Consider the following 18,303-nt stretch of genomic DNA (forward strand, 5'->3'; position numbering starts at 1 on the left):
TAAAAATTGAAGGAATTTCGCCAAAAATTTGTCATGCAAAAGAAGAAGAAAGGACCTCGCGTTCAAAGGAAGGGAGTGCACACGTGGCTAAAACATGGCATATTTACTATACAAGCTTTGATTACTGCTCTCAAAAAGGTGCTCGGCCCATTAGAGAAACAGTCTTGAATAAATGAAATGTTATAATCATGTGACTGCACAATTAAAAATGAATGTCCTGCATTATGTTCATTTTTCTAGCGATATGGGAAGAGTCTTACGTAATACCAAGTAATTTGCATTACCCACATAAACAACGAAACGTTCACGCATGGGATAAAGCCGTCCTTCCTCAGCTAGCCATGATCCATGTATCAGCTCACGACACACGCAGAGCTCGAGAGACCACATATGTTCTTATTCTATTCTCAAGTACATGTATGATGTTCTGGATCGCACATATTTTATTCTAATGCTACACTTTCGCTTTATCTTCATGGAATATTAAAGTACATCGCCCCAAATTTGCCACGTTACTACCATCCCGGCGAGGAGTCAGTAAGTCTGCATTTTTCTTATCTTAGATGGTTTGTACGTATCTTTCGTTGCGCCATCAGAATCTGTTTTTCTTCTTTCTGCTTCGACTAGAACCGTCAAGGCACCATAGAAACGAGCCAGCAGAGAACATGCGCTGCATGTAATGTTTACAATTCTCAGTGTATGCCGGCCGGAGCGGCCTTGCCCCCATTCACTGTTGGTTGATTGACAGTTCTCGCTTGCGTGTCCGTTACGATCTCAACGCAGAGGGAGGCATACAATTTATTTTCAAATCGGGAAGTCACAGTAAACGTCTAGTAGACGAGTTTTAATATAATCACATTTTCACACCTACTAACAACTTTTCATCCAAAATAAAGATGATTTCCAGGGTTTCTTAGAACAAATACATAAACTCATAAACATAATTCATCTTAATTTGAGAATTTTTTAAATCAGCTTCTCACAATGTTAAACGATCCCTTTAAGTAAGCCTTGAATCCCCCTGTTAAAGCAGAGAAAATGTTGCTCTCTACTACTACTTATGTTCCGAGCTTCTAGTCACTTATAAGGCACTTAAAATCTTCTTCAAATGAAATACAAAGTTGATGCTGTATCACCAAGAATAAGGTAGGGAGCTTTGAATTTGTCCTGCAAATTTCGCAATAAGTGTTGCTTCATGTATGCACATGAGACGCCAGGGAACCTTTCATCATAGAGCGAACTGTGATTTTCAATATTTGTCATAAGCTATTTAAATCCTCATGTCTGATTGGCTCAGAGTAAATTTGTCAGTGAAAATCGCTGACAAGATGTTACATTAAACACTCCCCAGGTCTCTTGTCACCTTGCTTAAGATTGGAAATAAGATGTCCCAAAAGGGCAAGAAGTTTGAAGCTGTAGTCCAAGGATGTGAGATGGCATATTTTTCCAACTTGAAAAGTGACACAGGATAGAGGAGAATGCACATCTGAAGCTGTCTGATATCTGCTCTTTTGAAAACCTTTTATGAAACAAACGATAAACTTTGGATGGTTGCTCCACATTAGTCCACTCTTCGAGTTCTTACAGTTAAGGAGAAACTTCAGATGAAAATAGACATAGCTTCACATGGTTGTTATTGCTTCAAGCACAGTATAGACGATTACAATAGTATTAATGATATTTCAGTCGAGCTCTTCTAGCTGAGGTCCACCACCTCCTCCTTGCTCCTCATCAGAATTGTCTCCAGGTCTTTGTAACGGCTCCAATGTCTGGAGGAGCTCCCTCATGGCCTCCATGACAGCTCCCACTCCCTGCCGGAGATTGCTGTTCTGACTCAGGTAGCCTCCTGCGGCACCCAGATCCTCGTCTCCTTCGTTGTCATTGGCTCCAGCTTCACCAGGGGGCTGGGGAGAAAAGAAAGTTAAAACTCAATATTTGCACTAAAAACAAAAATCAATGGTGATCCATCATCATTGCTACACAGCATCATTCCATCCAATAAAAAAAATCTCACATTTCATGTTATTAAAGTAGCAAACCATGATGAAAATCTTTGTCTGGGAAAGCCATACACCTATATATCCCTCATCCTTTATCTGTCAGGCAGGACAAGACCTAATGGCCCGAATTCACATAGGTGGTTTTGAAAACCCACGGTTGAATCCAAGGTTTAAGCAGATTTCCTGTAAAAATTACTTAATTTCGCGCGTATCGGGCTCGTGTGTAAATTTAAATGCCTAGTTGTGTGCGTTATCAAAGGCATGACTTCATTGGTCAGATCGTGCCAAGAGGATCATGTACTACTGCATATTAATCAATAGGGTTAAATTTCAACTTTGATTAAGTTCAGTTATTTAATTTCATCTAACAATGATATAATCCAAATTCCAAGAATAGTGGTCAATACATGATTATAGAGACAAACTCACCGGTGGTGTATAAGATGGAACAATTGAACGCAGAAACTCTGTAAACATATTCCCAGCATGCCCTCTTGAGACGGGCCTCAATCGACTGGAAACAAAAAAAGTGAGTCAAATAAACTCTTGAGAAGAGCATTAAGCAATCAAAATACAACTGAATATATTAATATACAAGCTATGACAATGATCATACAATAAATCCAAAAAATTGACCACCCAAGAATTTGTATGTATTAATGGAAAATATATGTATGATGATTCTGATAGAAACTCAATAAGAATCAAAATAAAAGAAGTGTTTTTTTTTTCAAGCAATGCTCTAATACACGAGCCTATTAGTGTTTATCTTTGTTGCTTATATTCAGCATACTTTAATAGCTTTTCCTTAGATTTCATTATCTCACAACTTTTGATCTAGGTAATGTCAGAACTTCTATGGTGATAAATTACCAATTAAACTTGATTTTAAAGATGTTCTCTCAAATAATTGTTCACTACAGCTACTTGAGTTAATATGTTGCCTACTGGGACTGAATGATCCACGTACAAGGACTATCAGAATTGAATAATTAAGTCTACAGCTACCCCCCCCCCCCCTTTGCCTACTGGAAAACTGTGATCCCAGTAAACAGCCTATGGGAATAGTGGTCAGCAAGTTGCTGTATATATCCACACAATACACAACTAGTCTATATGCTATTGCATCATATGACCGAGGCATTGGGGAAATGCCATTAAATAAATGGTAAGCAGAGTACTGTATGTGGGAAAATGAAATGACTTACACTGATCAGGCCTTGAATAGCCCATGTCTGAGTCTTAGGTGGCAGGGGATCAAGACATTTAACAGGTGTATTTCAAATGACTTACTGATCAGGCCTTGAATAGCCAATGTCTGAGTCTTTGGGAGGTAGAGGATCAAACGACATAACAGGCGTGTTGGCCAGCTCTGGTGGTAACTTGAGCTTTATTCCAAGATGCTCGGATAGGAAGATGTGGCGGTAGATGTTACGAGGCGTCCCATGATAACGAGCTTCTCGTCTGAAGTAAACAAAGGGATACATATGTGATAGGTAAGGACAATTCAATAGCCAGTTCCTCTACTGGGTCAAAACATGGGTGACCCAAGTTAATACACGAAACACACTCCAATTTTTATTATTATTTATGACTTCTGTCACCAATGGTGGCCCGTATCTGTCAACCAGTGTCGCTAGAGTAAACACTCTACATGAAGAAAAGACATAGTGACTACTTGAATTGCATTCATAATACATCCACTCTCTTAATTCCCACTCTCTATTTGTTTTAATCATTGCCTTTGTTTGATTTTCTAAAAAAATTGCCACCATTTTCTGGTTGGCCATACCACCTTTCAACATAGCATTCTTTAATAGCACTCACAGTATTCAAAACTAAGGGTTGAAGATACCTGGGTACAAATCAGATGTATTTTCTTTTTTTTTCTTTTTTCAAATTGACCCAGAATAAGTTATGCATGTTCTCTTTACAATTTCATTCTCAACCAGGCAATATTTCTTAATAGTTTGTCTGCTATACCTATACCGTATCTTTATGCTTCTCCTATATACTGGTATGTAACATTTTCCCTTTACCAAATCATCATCATTTTCCCTTTACCAAATTTATAAAGACTTGATACTATCATTTTTTGCTATATAAATATATATTTATATATTTATCATTTTTAGCTAATAAGTACACAGACTCATTAATGAAATTCCCATTCTCTTATGACATTAACAGCAGATATATCTTTAATCTTACTTTTCAGCATATTCCTTGACCTTTTGCTCTCCCGCATCCACTCTGCGAATGACCTCTCTAGCGTTCCTCTCCAACCATGCCATGCTTTCTGACTCCTTCCAGAAAGAATAGTTCCTTGCGATAAACAGGTCTACAAGCTGTGTCAGCGCTGAATGACTGCAATAGAATTCAAAACTTATATATTACTGGAATCAGTACTTCATATCTAAATCATACCAAAAGATCTTAAGAATTGATCTCTATCTTTGCTGTAAATAAGAATTTAAACATGTTAATCTGTATACATGTACTTCCTATCTACTCACCTCTCCCTCTCTATCTCTTTCTAATTATCATAAAGACAATTATATTATAACAAACATTGATTTATTAAGCACATAAAAGAAAAGGCTCTCTCTCTATAATAAGTGCAGTATTCTGTAAATCATCAAACATTCTTCCATCAAAACTTATCAAATGATATAATTCTCTATATAAGAGATATTCTTGCAGATGTTCTTGTAATTCATAAATAAAATATAACTATGAAGGTAGAGACTTACGATGTCGTTGATTGAGTGAAGAATGTGTGGCTAGCGATCACTGCATCTGGTTGAATGCTGCATTTTTCTAGCAGGGCAAGAAGTACCTGTATGGTGTATCAAAGAGATAACATTGCCATGGTTAACCTTCTTTTTTTTCAACTTTCCCCCATTCTTTCATTCTATTTCTTCTTTCAGTTACTATTCAGTCATTGTTGTTAACATGCTGTGAACTGTTTTTCTTCCTCTTTGATGTAACAAAGAGATTATATTTACATCGTTCAACTTTCATCAATTCTTTCTTTCCATTTTCTATCATTTACTGATCAATTATTGTTGTTAATATGCTATGTTTTTGTTCGTCCTCTAGTTGAAATCCCATATGTATCAAGGTAACATATACACATATCAGTTACTATTATGTAAACATTTATTTTCATTGGCTAATATGAGCCCAGATTCCATGGTATATGAAGTAACACTAGATAGCAATAACAAAATCAGGCCCTAGTCTTTTTCAATTCAATATAATTTAAATTTATTTTATTCCAAATTTTAAAAATATTACAAGGTAAAAAAAGAATGTAAGAATAGCTTGGAAGAAAATTTAAGTCTTATGAAATGCTGCCACAATATACATATTTTCAATTCTCTGAATGGCCAATAGTGCACACATTAATTTTAGTATCATCATTGATTTTTTTCTTATAATAAATTATAATCGAGGAGACATGAAATAACGTCAATACTATACTTACTGAGGGGAACATAATGAGAGCATCTTGGAGAAGAAAATCAGCTTTGGTTGTATCTGGTGGACTGGAAGATGATGATGGAGGTGAGGATGAAGATGAGATGCTATAGAAATACGCCATGGCGATGGAGAATGCCCAGTTAGGAAGCTGGGACAGGTTCCGATGTGCCTGGATAGCATGAAAGATAGTTTTCAGAGAACGGATAATAAAAACCTCAGTCAAGTAGTATGGTTGTTCAAATTAGTGGACAGAAAATGGCAAGTCAGAAATGGAATTTACATTACATATTGAACTGATCAATATCCTGATTAGTAAGTTTGGCATGTCCTACACATTACATTCATATCTTTGCACATATTATCATGGAATATACCCCAAAATTGGATTAAAAGTGATAATTAGTATGCTATTGACATTGTAATGCTTAAAAAGCATGTAATGGGATTAATGAAATATGATTTTGAGATATTCATGAACAAGAAGAACACCAATTCAATATAGCAGTAGTGCTGACTTTGAAAACATCAGAGCTGAATAATTTTTCAAAAGGTGAAAGGTTTGTGCAGCATTGTTTACGACTTTTTCATTTCAAGTCTTACACAACTTTTGAGACTACGTTTTTGTGTTACCTGCAAAATGAAACAATGTCATAAAACTTTGAAAAAGTGTATGGACCCATTTCATGAAACTTGGACATGACACTGATCATCCAGCCCTCCAGCATGTACATGTGTTTCAGGTCACATGGTCAAGGTCAAAGTTCATTAGACCTTTTGATATCAATTATACATATAAAAGCATTCATGTCATGATATATCCTATGTTTGCAGACCTCAAGTAATCTGTAATCTTGACATTGACAAAGAAACTTGTCCATATAAGTTTCAATGTATTATTCTTTAACTCTAATAATGACCATTTCATCATGTTATTTTCTTTAATTTAATATACCCATATTGCACCATTGATACTTATTATTATTATATAGATGCCATCCCAGAAATATTGCCTTTCATTAGCTTATTTAATTTGAAGGTAGGGGAGAAGACTAATAATTACGATTGTTGAATTTAATTGTACGAATGTGCAAAATTGCAACATCAGCACGCAAAGGGTTAAAATAAGAAACAAAGTTCTTATCCAAGTTAAAGTGACCTTTGACCCAGTATCCTGAAATTATACTCCTCAATTTTACAATACCTGTTAACCAAATAAACCAATATACCACTGTTTAACATAATATTGACACATAATCTAAAAATTATCTTGAAAATTCAAAATCCTAGGTTTTGGTTAAATATATATTTTGCATTTGAAATCCCCCCCCCCGCCCCCGCTTTGGATTCAGCCTGGAAATATTAAACTCGACAATCATACATTCATATGTCATACCTCCCATTCAGCATACATTCTGATGAGGTAATCATATTGATCTGTCTTCAATGCATAGTAGTCTAGCATGAGAAGTACACCAAGAGGATCTTTATCTGGCTCAAATCTTCAGGAAAGAAAAAAAACAACAGTTATTTAAATCACAAGTGAGATTAATTACTAATAGCGGCGGGCTATACTGCCCAACTTTTGCAAAAGGAAGCAAGTGACACATCAGTCGAATTAGAGTTATTGCTGTTTCTGAAACTCCCTTTGTATGTTGCACGTTCAGGCAAAATTTTGGGAAGAAATTATTGTTCTATGGAAAGATATTGAAAAAAATATGCTGTTAAATTGCATTGATGCCTATGTAAATGACGAACACACATTGCTCCATTTACAACAAATGATACTTATGTAACTTGCTTCATTTTGCAAAAGTATGGCAGTATACATGAATGGACATCATGCAAAGATCATTGGTTTGTTTTATATAGACCAACTAATTATGATAACTTTGCCATTAAGGTTACCATGGAAACCTGGATATTTATTTTGCTGCTTAGTCCTGTTATAATAGTAGTTAATGGCAGAAATCAGACCCTTATCTGGGAACTGTTTCATGAAGGTTAAAATCTCTGACAAGTCGTCATGACAACTTTCACAAAACAATAATGAAATCAATCCCAAACATCCACTACAATAATGAATACTTATAATATTTTAGGGATATGAGCTTAGAAATCAATTTGTATCATGATCAATGTGCACTTGTGAAAAAGACAAAGAACAAGACTGAAAAACAAAACTGAAAGTACATATATACCTAAAAATATAAGTATTCATCATTGTGGTGAATGTTATTATGGTTGACTTCATTATAGTTTTGTGTACAAAATATTATAGAAAGGCAAGTAGTAAACCACAACAAAGGTTACACTATTCACCCAACAAACACTCAGCAAGTGAAACATTCATTTTGTGTGTGTACCCCTTTGGCTTGGAACCATCTCCCATCAGAGGTAGTGAACAGCACGTCACTAGCGGTGTTCAAGTCAAAGATCGAAAAGAGCCACCTACGATAGGACTAGATATCATCGTGCCCTACATGTATCTCACCCACTGAATTTATACCATTGCTCTAGCAGCATATATACCATTATCTGGATCAATGACAAAAATGACCAATACAGAGCAAATATACAGGAAATGCTAGTCTTTAATCAAAATATGTTATATCTCTTTTGCTTTTTATGAAGGAAATGAAATTCTTTATAAAAAGCACCTTTCAGAGATAAATATCTTCAACCAACATATACAATTTATAATAATATTAAAGGTTTTGGTGTAGTGTATTCGATACAAAACAATTAAGATTTTGACCAACAATATAAATTATTTCATGCTAACAAGTCTACTGTGTAAAAATTACCCTTTTACCTCTATCAGTATTCCAAAACATGTTCATATACAGTTAGTACTCACCCTAATAAGAGTTTGCAGAATTCCAGAGCTGTTCTGTTACAACCTTTCTGACCTAGGCAGGTAAGATGCCTGAATAAAGCAATGAAGAGACCTCTATTTTCAGCATGTCTATAGCTTAACTGACACGTTCCCTCGGCTAAACTAAACAATGTGTGGAAGGCACTCTCGTACACGTACAGTGCTCTTTCTGTATGAAAGAAATATAATCATGAGAAAATCATTCATGAGTAAACTAACACATTTCCTCAGCTAAACTAAACACTATTTGAATTAAGGCACTCTTGTACACATACAGTGCTCTTTCTGTATGAAAGAAATGTAATTATTGAGAAAGTCAGGCATTTATTCATTCGTAAAATTGGAACAGAAACAATGATAAATTTTCTGCAATTAATACTCATGAATGGTTTACACTGATTGCACTTTACATTTATCTTTAAAGATATTTATTTCTGGTTGATTTGATATTATATACAATCTGAAATGATAAAATAAAAATAATAAGAATAACTTCAAATTCAACACCTTACTGTTTTCTCATAGGAAATTAAATACATGAAATGTGTCAAACAAGATTCAATCATATATGTCTTTTTTACTTTGTTCATCTTGCTATATATGTTGTTCTTGAGACTTGAAACTTTAAACTTCTTGAAATAAAATGAAAGAAAAGATTCCCCAGATAAAGAAGTAAAAAAATATTAACTAATTTTACATTCAAAACATTAAATTTGCTGGGTAAGAATCTATGAGGGATTCTGAGGTTTAAAAATGCTAGATTTTTTCGCATACCTATAAGATCTATTGCCATTCCCATATCTTCATTCATCCTAGAGACCTCACTGAGCTGAAGCAAGCTGTCTATATGATATGGGTGTGCATTCATTATGGCCTGTAATTAGAAACCAAAAATATAATTTCCTAAAGTTTTCTAACTCATCAAAGGTGACGTCAACATGCATTTCACATAGTACAAACTTTTTAAATTTAATTGATTGCCGGGCAAAATGTTATTGATAGATATGCCATGTGTTGAGAGACTCTACTTGAAATTATAAACATTGAGGTACAAAATATGTCACTGAAGAATCCATTATTTTACTAGTGACTACAAACAGTGTTTTATATTTAAGTTTCAAATAAACATTCCACTTGCAATAATAGTTTGACGGATACTTGACTGCACATACCGGTAGTCCAAATTTATGTCTCCTCCATTGCAAAATCTAAAATACAATAGACAGTTTACTTCTAAATATAAAAAAACTTTATGATCTAATCAGATTTTGTCTCCCATAGGACTTTATGAACCACGATTAATTCTAATCAGTCTACTGAATCTAACAGTTATTGTGGAAGGTAAAGAGCCTATGAAATTGTGACCCCAAGGCCCCATTCTACAGATAAGAGACATTTGAAAGACCAAGAGCCAAAATGAGTGAAAATGTCTGACCAATCAATCCATAAAATGTTCCGTTTCTAGATCTCACCATAATATTAGCTGGATTCATGGTTTCTACTGCATCCAAGAAATCAAACTGGACATTCTGATAATCCTTAGAATGTTCATATTCAAATATGTGATATCTGTATTTACAAAAAAAAGTTTATACATGGAAAAATAAGGATCATGTAATTTGAATACATCAACAACTATAAAAATTACACAGACTTTGAATTTAAAGGAGTTCTGAAGTCCAAGCACTCAAGCAACAGTGAATCTCTGGCAATAGGCTAATGTGCATTACATATATTAGGACAATTTTGATGCAATAACTGTTTGTTTAAAAAACAGAAATATACTATTAATTTTTGGGGAAAATATACAATAATTATTTGATTTTCTTTGAAGAACAGGAATGTTTTGTAGTACACTATAAACACCATGATGTAAAGAGAAATGTAAACTTTTTTTGTTCTTGTGGGTTTGCATTTAAAGACTACATGATCAAAATATTGCATTCTGTGTTAAGATCCAAGAACTATGTGAGCAATTGAAGGTCTTGAGTTGGTGCTGCTCAAAGGGGCTGAGGCATAGTGTCTTTAAACATCAACCACAAAAGTCAACCAACATTTAAACATTTGAATAAGCAAACATCTATTAGTGGTTCAACTCGTTACAAAATAAACCGATACAAGCTAATAAACGTTCATAATCATCAACCCTAAAATATAATTATTGTGACAAAAAAGAGAGAATTAAATCACAACTTCAACAAATGCTTACCTTCCCTCTGTAGTGATGTGTATCATTGATAAACCTGTCAAAACAAAATGAAAAAGAAAAATGAACTAATTTCTATCCTAAGGTAAGAACATAAATATTTTCAAAAGAAATATTGTCATGGGCAAGAGTAAAAATTCAAATGTTGAAACATTAAGTGCAAAACATCAAATTTTCCATTTGGATATCACAATAAATTCAGAAGACATTATGTTCTATGATACTTTAATTTACCTGTTTTTGTCATTTTAGGCCATGATTGCTTAGCTGTTACTAGCCAGGTTGATTTCTGGTACTGCCGGTTTCTCCCTCTCTGCCTGCATAAAACAAAGAAATATCATTTTGACAATCAAATGAATCATCGTAGCTTACAAGAGATCTCACTTTGACATATGCATAATCATGAAAATGCATTGTTTTTAATGGGAGTTAGACACTTTGTGAAAGCTTAGATGGAAAAAAATATGAAATTGTTTGTGGGCTTGTGGCAGACAATGATGTTAAGATATGTAGAAATAAAACCAGAAATATGAAGGTTTTATATCCAAATATCTATGATTGAATAGTGCCATTCATGAAATAGAACTGTGGTACTTTCATATATAACATTGCAAATGATGAAAAAAAAAAATCTGGCAATCATAGTCACTCGTGCTTGATTTTTTTGTATAGATATATGATTTATTGAAAAATATACAAGAGATATAACAAAAATATAACATATCAATTAAAAAATCTTTAGAATGTGTTGCTTAAAATAAATACATGTATCATGCCATAGGATCTCTTAAAATTGTTGTGAATATCAAACAAGAGGCTATTGAAAGGGTTTGAATTATGTAGGGCTTCAAATAAAAAAGACTCGTGCATGACTTTAAGTCACACATAACTTTTGTAAAACACCTTCCAAAATTCTTAAAGTGGAACCAAAAATATATACATGTATGTTGATTTACCTTTGTTCGTTTCTAATGACACTGGCTCCAAATATTCTTCTCAACTCATTCTCTGGGTTGAGATGTTTATGTTCAATAGCTAATAATGGTTTGGAATTTGTCAGCCTGGAACCTTGCTCCATTGATGATGATGATGGTGCATTGGTGGAAAGAGGGGGACTTGTCTTCAAGATCTCATTGACTTCTCGAATACTCGCATCGATTTCATCTTCCTGTGAAATCATAACAAATACAAATGTACAAGACCGTTTACTCTAAGTAATACATTTGATAATCCATTTCCTATATAGATATGGACTACTTGCTTTCATTGTAATATAATAAAGTACATCCAAAGATAAGAAGTTGCAGTTTTGTACAGAATTTAGAGATGGCGTCACAGTCATACGAAAAATGATAATTACACGACAATTTTGTTCAAAATATCTCATACTGCTTAACATTTATTCAGGATTTCAACTTTTGATCTCAAGACAAAAAGAAAAAAAAACTTTAAAAAATTTGGCTATCCACTGCCGCCTGTATCAACCACATGACCAGATTTGACCTAACATAACGATCAATGATCGGGTCATAGACATATCAATACAGATGAAATTTGAAGATGGTTTTTTAACATTTGTTCAGAGCAACACACAAAAACCCTAAACTTTTTATTTTACGAACATATATAAATATATTGCATTATAAAAAAAATACCAAAAGTGTAAGAATAAAAAACGATGACAGGAAAATGAGCAATTACACTTGAAAAGCATGAACTGCAGTGCAAACAAAGGAACAATTATTTCCAACACTCACATCATCTGCTTGTCCACTGCTGGTTCCTCCCTTCTGCTTTTTCTTCTTCTTTTTCTTTTTCTTTTTGGGTTTCACTTCCGTTGTAGTTTGAACATCCAGTCCATTTTGAAGTCCTTCTGTAGTTTTATCAGTTTTCTCATTCTCATCTAATTCAGCATCTTCTTCACCATCTGACTGGGCATCCTCTATATCATTCAACTATTTCAAAATACAGAATTTATGTTATCAAGGAGCAAATCTTTTAATTTGAGAAAGGTCTCACATGCAGTGATTCAAGAGCCAAGATATCATTCTCACAGTCACTTTACAAATATGTTGATATTGCCATTGCACGAAAATAGTTTTGAAATTTACTGAGCCTTAGAACTGCCCTCTTTACAGTGATTGAACTCCAACTTGATTTTTTTTCACAGCTCTCAATCATATCTTGAATGAGTGGCAAATTTGAGAATATTTTTCAAAATTTACATAAATAACACCTTTTTGACGGTTAAGTCAGTAAACATAAACAAAGTACGGTACATGTACCTCTTAATAATACCACGTTTTATTTGTCTGTTTCAGATAGGATGATTTCTTCCTCTTTTTTATCATCCACCTTAACAAATTAATTCTTTGTAAGAAAGATAAAGACAAAGAAAATATTCATACCTACCAACTCAAATGGATTTACGACTTTCTTCTTTTTCTTCCCCTTGGGTTTCTTAGGTCTTACAACATCATCTGCTGCTACTTGAACTTCCACATCATCTTCTATCTCCTCTTCCTCATCATTGGCCACTTCATCCTTGAGCACAATGTCAGGTTCATTACATAATTTTCTCATAGCACGTGACGACATCTTGTAAATGCTGAAATTGTGAAAATACATGTATGTTTACTTTAAAGTTGTGAAAGTACATTGGCTAATTACCAGTTTCAGTTTCCAAGATAAAGAAAGAAGTGAAAGATACATTCGTGCACCCATTTTGATTCAGGCCTGATTTTTTTTCATGTTTCATTTTCCTCTTGTGTCTGGGTACAGGGTGGACCGGTTTCTGAATTCTGCAATGGTTGAAATGGTAAAAAGCAATCAGCGCGATTGTAATAAAAGAAAACAGGCAATGAAAACAAACTTTTGTACCTCTGAAATTAATACGGAGACACATATTTCAAGATTTATTCAATTAAAAATTATGAGTTAAAATTGTGAGAAAAAAATGAAGTACATGTCCCCCTCTCCAGTCCATCATCAAAATCCTGGAAGTGTGCAAATGTGAGGTACCATAATAATTTATGTTTTTCAATCTAAAATTTAAAGACAAGCAGCAGTGATAGTCATAAATTGCTTTATTAGATGAGACTTTGGATATGTGTAGGGTCTCTTTTGGAGCACTGCAGAACATTCGAATTTGTTACATTTGTCAGAGGTTTTTAAAAAAGAAAATATAATTATAGAAGCGTCGTGGTGTAGCGGTTCTGACTCTCGCCTTGTAATCAGAGGGTCGTGTGTTCGAATCCCACCATGGCCTCACGTCCTTTGGCAAGGCGTTAATCCACACTTTGCCACTCTCCACCCAGGTGTTAAATGGGTACCCGGTAGGATGTGAAAGCCTACATGTATATGTAGTATGCCTAGCAATTGAGTCTTGGAACTCTTGTTGGAATGCTCCCCAGGGAGTGGAGAAGGTGCATACATTGTATGCGGGCATGCAAGGATCCGATGACCGGGGTAATGATATGTCTGTAAAGCGCTTAGAGACGTCGTTCCGATGTATTAAGCGCTATATAAATGTGGAATATTATTATTATGCAGAATATGAATTATAAGGAACAGTATCCATAAACTTTTGTAGAATATTAGAGAAATTCAGGTTTATTCTTGCCCAAAGATCCTTCCCTGATAGGAACAAACTCCCAGACAAAGATTGAAGAAGTGGTTACACTTCGTAATTCCGAAGGTTCTTTATTCCGAAGGCTCATAATTCCGAAACACGTAAATTGCCTATTTAATATACCTCGATGTTCGTTAATCCGAAAATGTAAAAGGGTTCGTTAATCCGAACATTTGTGGCGTTATTCCGAAGGTTCGTTATTCCGAAGGTTCGATAATCCAAAAACGAAATAAGGTTCGATGTTCCAAAGGTTCGTTAATCCGAAAACGAAATAAGGTTCGTTGTTCCGAAGGTTCGTTAATCCGAAAACAAAATAAGGTTTGTTGTTCCGAAGGTTCGTTAGTCCGAAAACGAAATATGGCTCGTTAATCATTTAGTTTTCGGACTAACGAACCTTCGGAATTACGAACCTCATTTCGTTTTCGGATTAACGAACCTTCGGAATTACGAACCTTCGGAAAAACGAACCTTCGGAATAACGAACCTTCGGAATATACGAACCTTCGGAATAACGAAGCTTCGGAATTACGAATGTATGCGGAAGAAGTAGTCTCATGTCAATTTGACATGCACCACTTGGTCACTGCAACCATCCTGCCTGTGGGGAATCTACAGGTAGGACTATGGGGTATGCCTATGCAATACACAACACACACTTTGAAAAATCATTAAGATATCACTTTTGTGACCAAAAATATTAATTTCCATACATTTGCAATTTGTTTTTCATCAGTATTTTGGGAATAATTTCTGTATTCACCAGAGCGCTAAAAAATGTTGGGCATATTTTTGTGTACGTCCTCTATTGGTGGAAATTAATATGGCAAGAAAATTATCGTTTTTCAATCTCTGTCTTTAATTTAGAGATAAAATAATTAAAAGAATCAAAATTACTTAAGAGCCAAGTTATATGATAAAAAGCTGTAATGGAAACTGACAATGTCAAAAAATCAAGCATTTGTCCAAAAGAAAAAGAGAAAATATGCCAAACCTTGCCAACCTTATTATTTTGCCACACATGGAGTAGTAACAGAGAATGAGGTTATATCAGATTCATAACCTTGTTCATTGAATGAGTGACATGCACTGATAAGTATGTATCTCTCGCTTTTCTAGTACTTTCACACGACCACAGATGCAAAACTATTCCTCTCACCTCATCCAGTGCATGCAATATTTCAAGTTTGATTTTACTTTGTGATAGGATGCAGATCCCTTTGAAAATTACAAGAGAAGAAGAATCTCAAATCAAATTTTTGGTGCATACATACACATATATGGCAGTGTATCCTATTGCCGGACACCTTTATTTCAATGCTTTAAAAATTACAACTAGAGGAAATACAATCAAGAAAAATTCGCACTTGCTATTCCAAATATTATGAAAATTATGAATATGATAAAATTATTTTACATTTACCAACCGTTACCTTTGCATCGCACTTGCCTCATACCCCTCCGCGAAAAACAATTATTTTTGTGCACGGCAAATTACATCATGATTCCGGACGCGCGCCGGACGGGTAAAGATATTCTTGATTGTAATGATGTAAGAAAGAATTTATATGATATTTTCTTCATATATGTTATCATGAGTAAATTTTAAGTTTTCGTTTGCTTTTTTATATCGAATGTGAGCAGATGTTGGTAATAAATTTGTGTTTGCTATTTTTTTTTCTTTTTTACTGCATGTTCCATGGCACTTTCCAATATTATGCTCGTTCATATCGTATGACGCTCATCAAGTTCTATCGATGCGCTGTCGATCGTCGACGGCTCTAATCACGGTAAACCTCGCGCACGGGTACCTTAAAGGAGAATGAAACCCTTGAAACCAGCTGAATCCATATCAAAGAGAAAAATCAAAGAAACATATTGTTGAAAGTTTGAGGAAGATTGAATGAATGATAAGAAAGTTATGAGCATTTGAATATTGAGATCACTAGTGCCATGTAGATCCTCCCATCGGCAATGCGACCAAGATCTGTGATATCACACACGTACAACTCCCTCATTACTTTAGTACTTATTTCACGTATATTCTCACTTTTATAGAGTCTATCACAAGGTGAGGTGTTCTCTTTATGAGATGACAAGTACAGAGGTTTCACAACATTATATCATTGATGAATCGTTTGTCATATGATTAGAATGAGCAAAAAGATGTTTTGGGGTATATTTTCAGTGTCCAAATGGGAGAGTTGTACGTGTGTGACATCACAGATCTTGGTCGCATTGCCAATAGGAGGATCTCCATAGCATTAGTGATCTCGACATTCAAATGCTCATAACTCTTTTATTGCTAGTCCTATTTTACTCAAAGTTTTGTTGATCTTATTCTTTGATTTTTCTGCTTTCACAAAAGCTAACTTGCTCCAAGAGTTTCATTCTCCTTTAATTGAGAACTAGCCGTCGATGCACCCACAATACACCAGGCTCAACATTCGATCGAAGGAGCGGACGAGATTGAAATTCGGCAAATCATCAAATCAGGCCCATATTTCCATCAGAACATAATTTGATTGTTAATGCAAAACTATGTTATATGATATTTTAAGCATTTTCTGTAATTTAAAAGATAAATAATGTAGTTTTTTTTTGCCTTGTTTTTTATTCTTGTTCTATGACTATGTATTGCCTATTGGATTGCTCTGTGAAATTTAACTGCGAAAGTCATGCAGTTTGAAAATGAAATTGTTTTCGTACGCAGTAATATGCGCGTCCAGAATCATAATAGTGTCCGGTCATACAATTACAATACGTGACTATAGTCTATAGTCTATACCTCCACACGCGTTTAACAATGTCAATGTTACTAACTACACTATAGTACACTACACAATCCGAGCCATGTGGGACCGAAGTAAAGAAACAACGAACTAAACACATCAAATCGTTGGAATAATCGAACAAAACCTTTCAAAATATTAATCATCACCTACTTTGCACACAACTGGTCGTTCTCAATGTACTGGTATCCAAGAAAAGTACTTAATAATTCTGCCTTTTGACCATCTAAACAGGCAGTCTCAATGTGACGATAATGGTCTTCTCACGACGAGGCCGACCGTTTCACGAGGACGAGCGTCCACGAGGCCGAGGCCGCGCGAGGGTCCATGAGGCCGAGGGTCTGCGGGCCGACTTTTCTTATCATACCGAGGTTATACCTGACTGCTAAGAAAGCACGAAGGCCTGTGAGCAAGTACCCAGGGGAGTGAGGGGACCAACGGCTTAAGGTCCTCTCCGAGTAACCTGGTAATGAGGATAAATGCCTTACCAAAGGCAAAGGGCACTATAGGTTATAGCGCACAATTTGGAATCGAACCCGGGTCACCGGAATCCGAAACCCCCGCTCTACCGACTGAGCTATATTTTCTTTAATCAGGATGTTTGTCTTCATCGATATTAATCAACTGAGTCGCAAATAATTAATAGGCAATAGCGAAAGTTATTTCAAGACCGCAAGTTCAAGGCATGCTATATATGATGAAGACTTTTTAAATGAAAATTTCATTAGTTTAATGACAAATCCAGATTGAAACATTCGGCATTGTCTCAAATAATCTAAATTCTAATCTTTAGATTATAATCTAAGTCCAGAATTTGACAGTTCAAATGTCATTTTTATAATAAGTTTCTGATCGTTCTGGACAATATGGTATATTTGACTTTATCAATTTCCAAATCTTGCTGTTTTCAAATGAAATAATTAAAATCTACATTCCAAGAAAAGAAACACAAGTGAGAAATAATAACAATATAACAAAATGTTTAAAACTCAAGTTTCAGATTTTTACAATGAATAAACGGCTGAAAAGAGACTCACCAGCTACATTAATGATGGGTGAGATATACTCGAGCATAAATCATGTTGTCCCGATTTACCAAACCTTTACATTATAAGATTATATTTAAGTTTTCAATAGAGAATATGCTAAGCTGAAACTTTTCCACTGATTGAAAAAAAAAATCCTAGTGAAAGAAAATACACTTTAAAAATCGGCCTCGCGGACCCTCGGCCTCATGGGCTTGCCCCGGGGCAAATAATGCTCAACTTAGTTCCAGTTCTAGCTTTATGTTTGGTAATACCGGTACATGAAATGCA

The 18,303-nt window shown here is 34.8% G+C and overlaps 1 protein-coding gene across 1 annotated transcript; it reads right to left on the reverse strand.

Annotated features, from left to right (window-relative positions):
- Positions 1-817: 817 nt before the first annotated feature.
- LOC129253952 (ribosome quality control complex subunit TCF25-like) lies at positions 818-17,620 on the reverse strand. The gene is made up of 16 exons (XM_064095190.1): positions 17,141-17,620; positions 12,980-13,175; positions 12,325-12,522; positions 11,524-11,735; positions 10,802-10,884; positions 10,571-10,604; positions 9,834-9,930; positions 9,136-9,235; positions 8,344-8,530; positions 6,880-6,985; positions 5,491-5,655; positions 4,754-4,839; positions 4,212-4,367; positions 3,294-3,464; positions 2,430-2,514; positions 818-1,904 (listed from the first exon to the last, which is right to left on the reverse strand). The coding sequence occupies exons 2-16, from the start codon at positions 13,163-13,165 to the stop codon at positions 1,683-1,685; spliced, it is 2,088 nt and encodes a 695-aa protein (XP_063951260.1). The 5' UTR covers positions 13,166-13,175; positions 17,141-17,620; the 3' UTR covers positions 818-1,682.
- Between the last annotated feature and the right edge of the window lie 683 nt (positions 17,621-18,303).

Source organism: Lytechinus pictus, chromosome 2 (assembly GCF_037042905.1).
Source record: "Lytechinus pictus isolate F3 Inbred chromosome 2, Lp3.0, whole genome shotgun sequence".
NCBI lineage: Eukaryota > Metazoa > Echinodermata > Echinoidea > Temnopleuroida > Toxopneustidae > Lytechinus > Lytechinus pictus.

What these genes read in the sequence shown, in the direction of transcription:
- LOC129253952 (XM_064095190.1), bottom strand. Translation starts at nt 13,165, where the DNA reads ATGTCGTCACGTGCTATGAGAAAATTATGTAATGAACCTGACATTGTG. An exon ending in TCGTAAATCCATTTGAGTTG is followed by an intron (nt 12,523 to 12,979) that starts GTAGGTATGAAT and finishes ATTTTGAAATAG; the next exon opens with TTGAATGATATAGAGGATGC. An exon ending in GCAGTGGACAAGCAGATGAT is followed by an intron (nt 11,736 to 12,324) that starts GTGAGTGTTGGA and finishes ATGATTTCACAG; the next exon opens with GAAGATGAAATCGATGCGAG.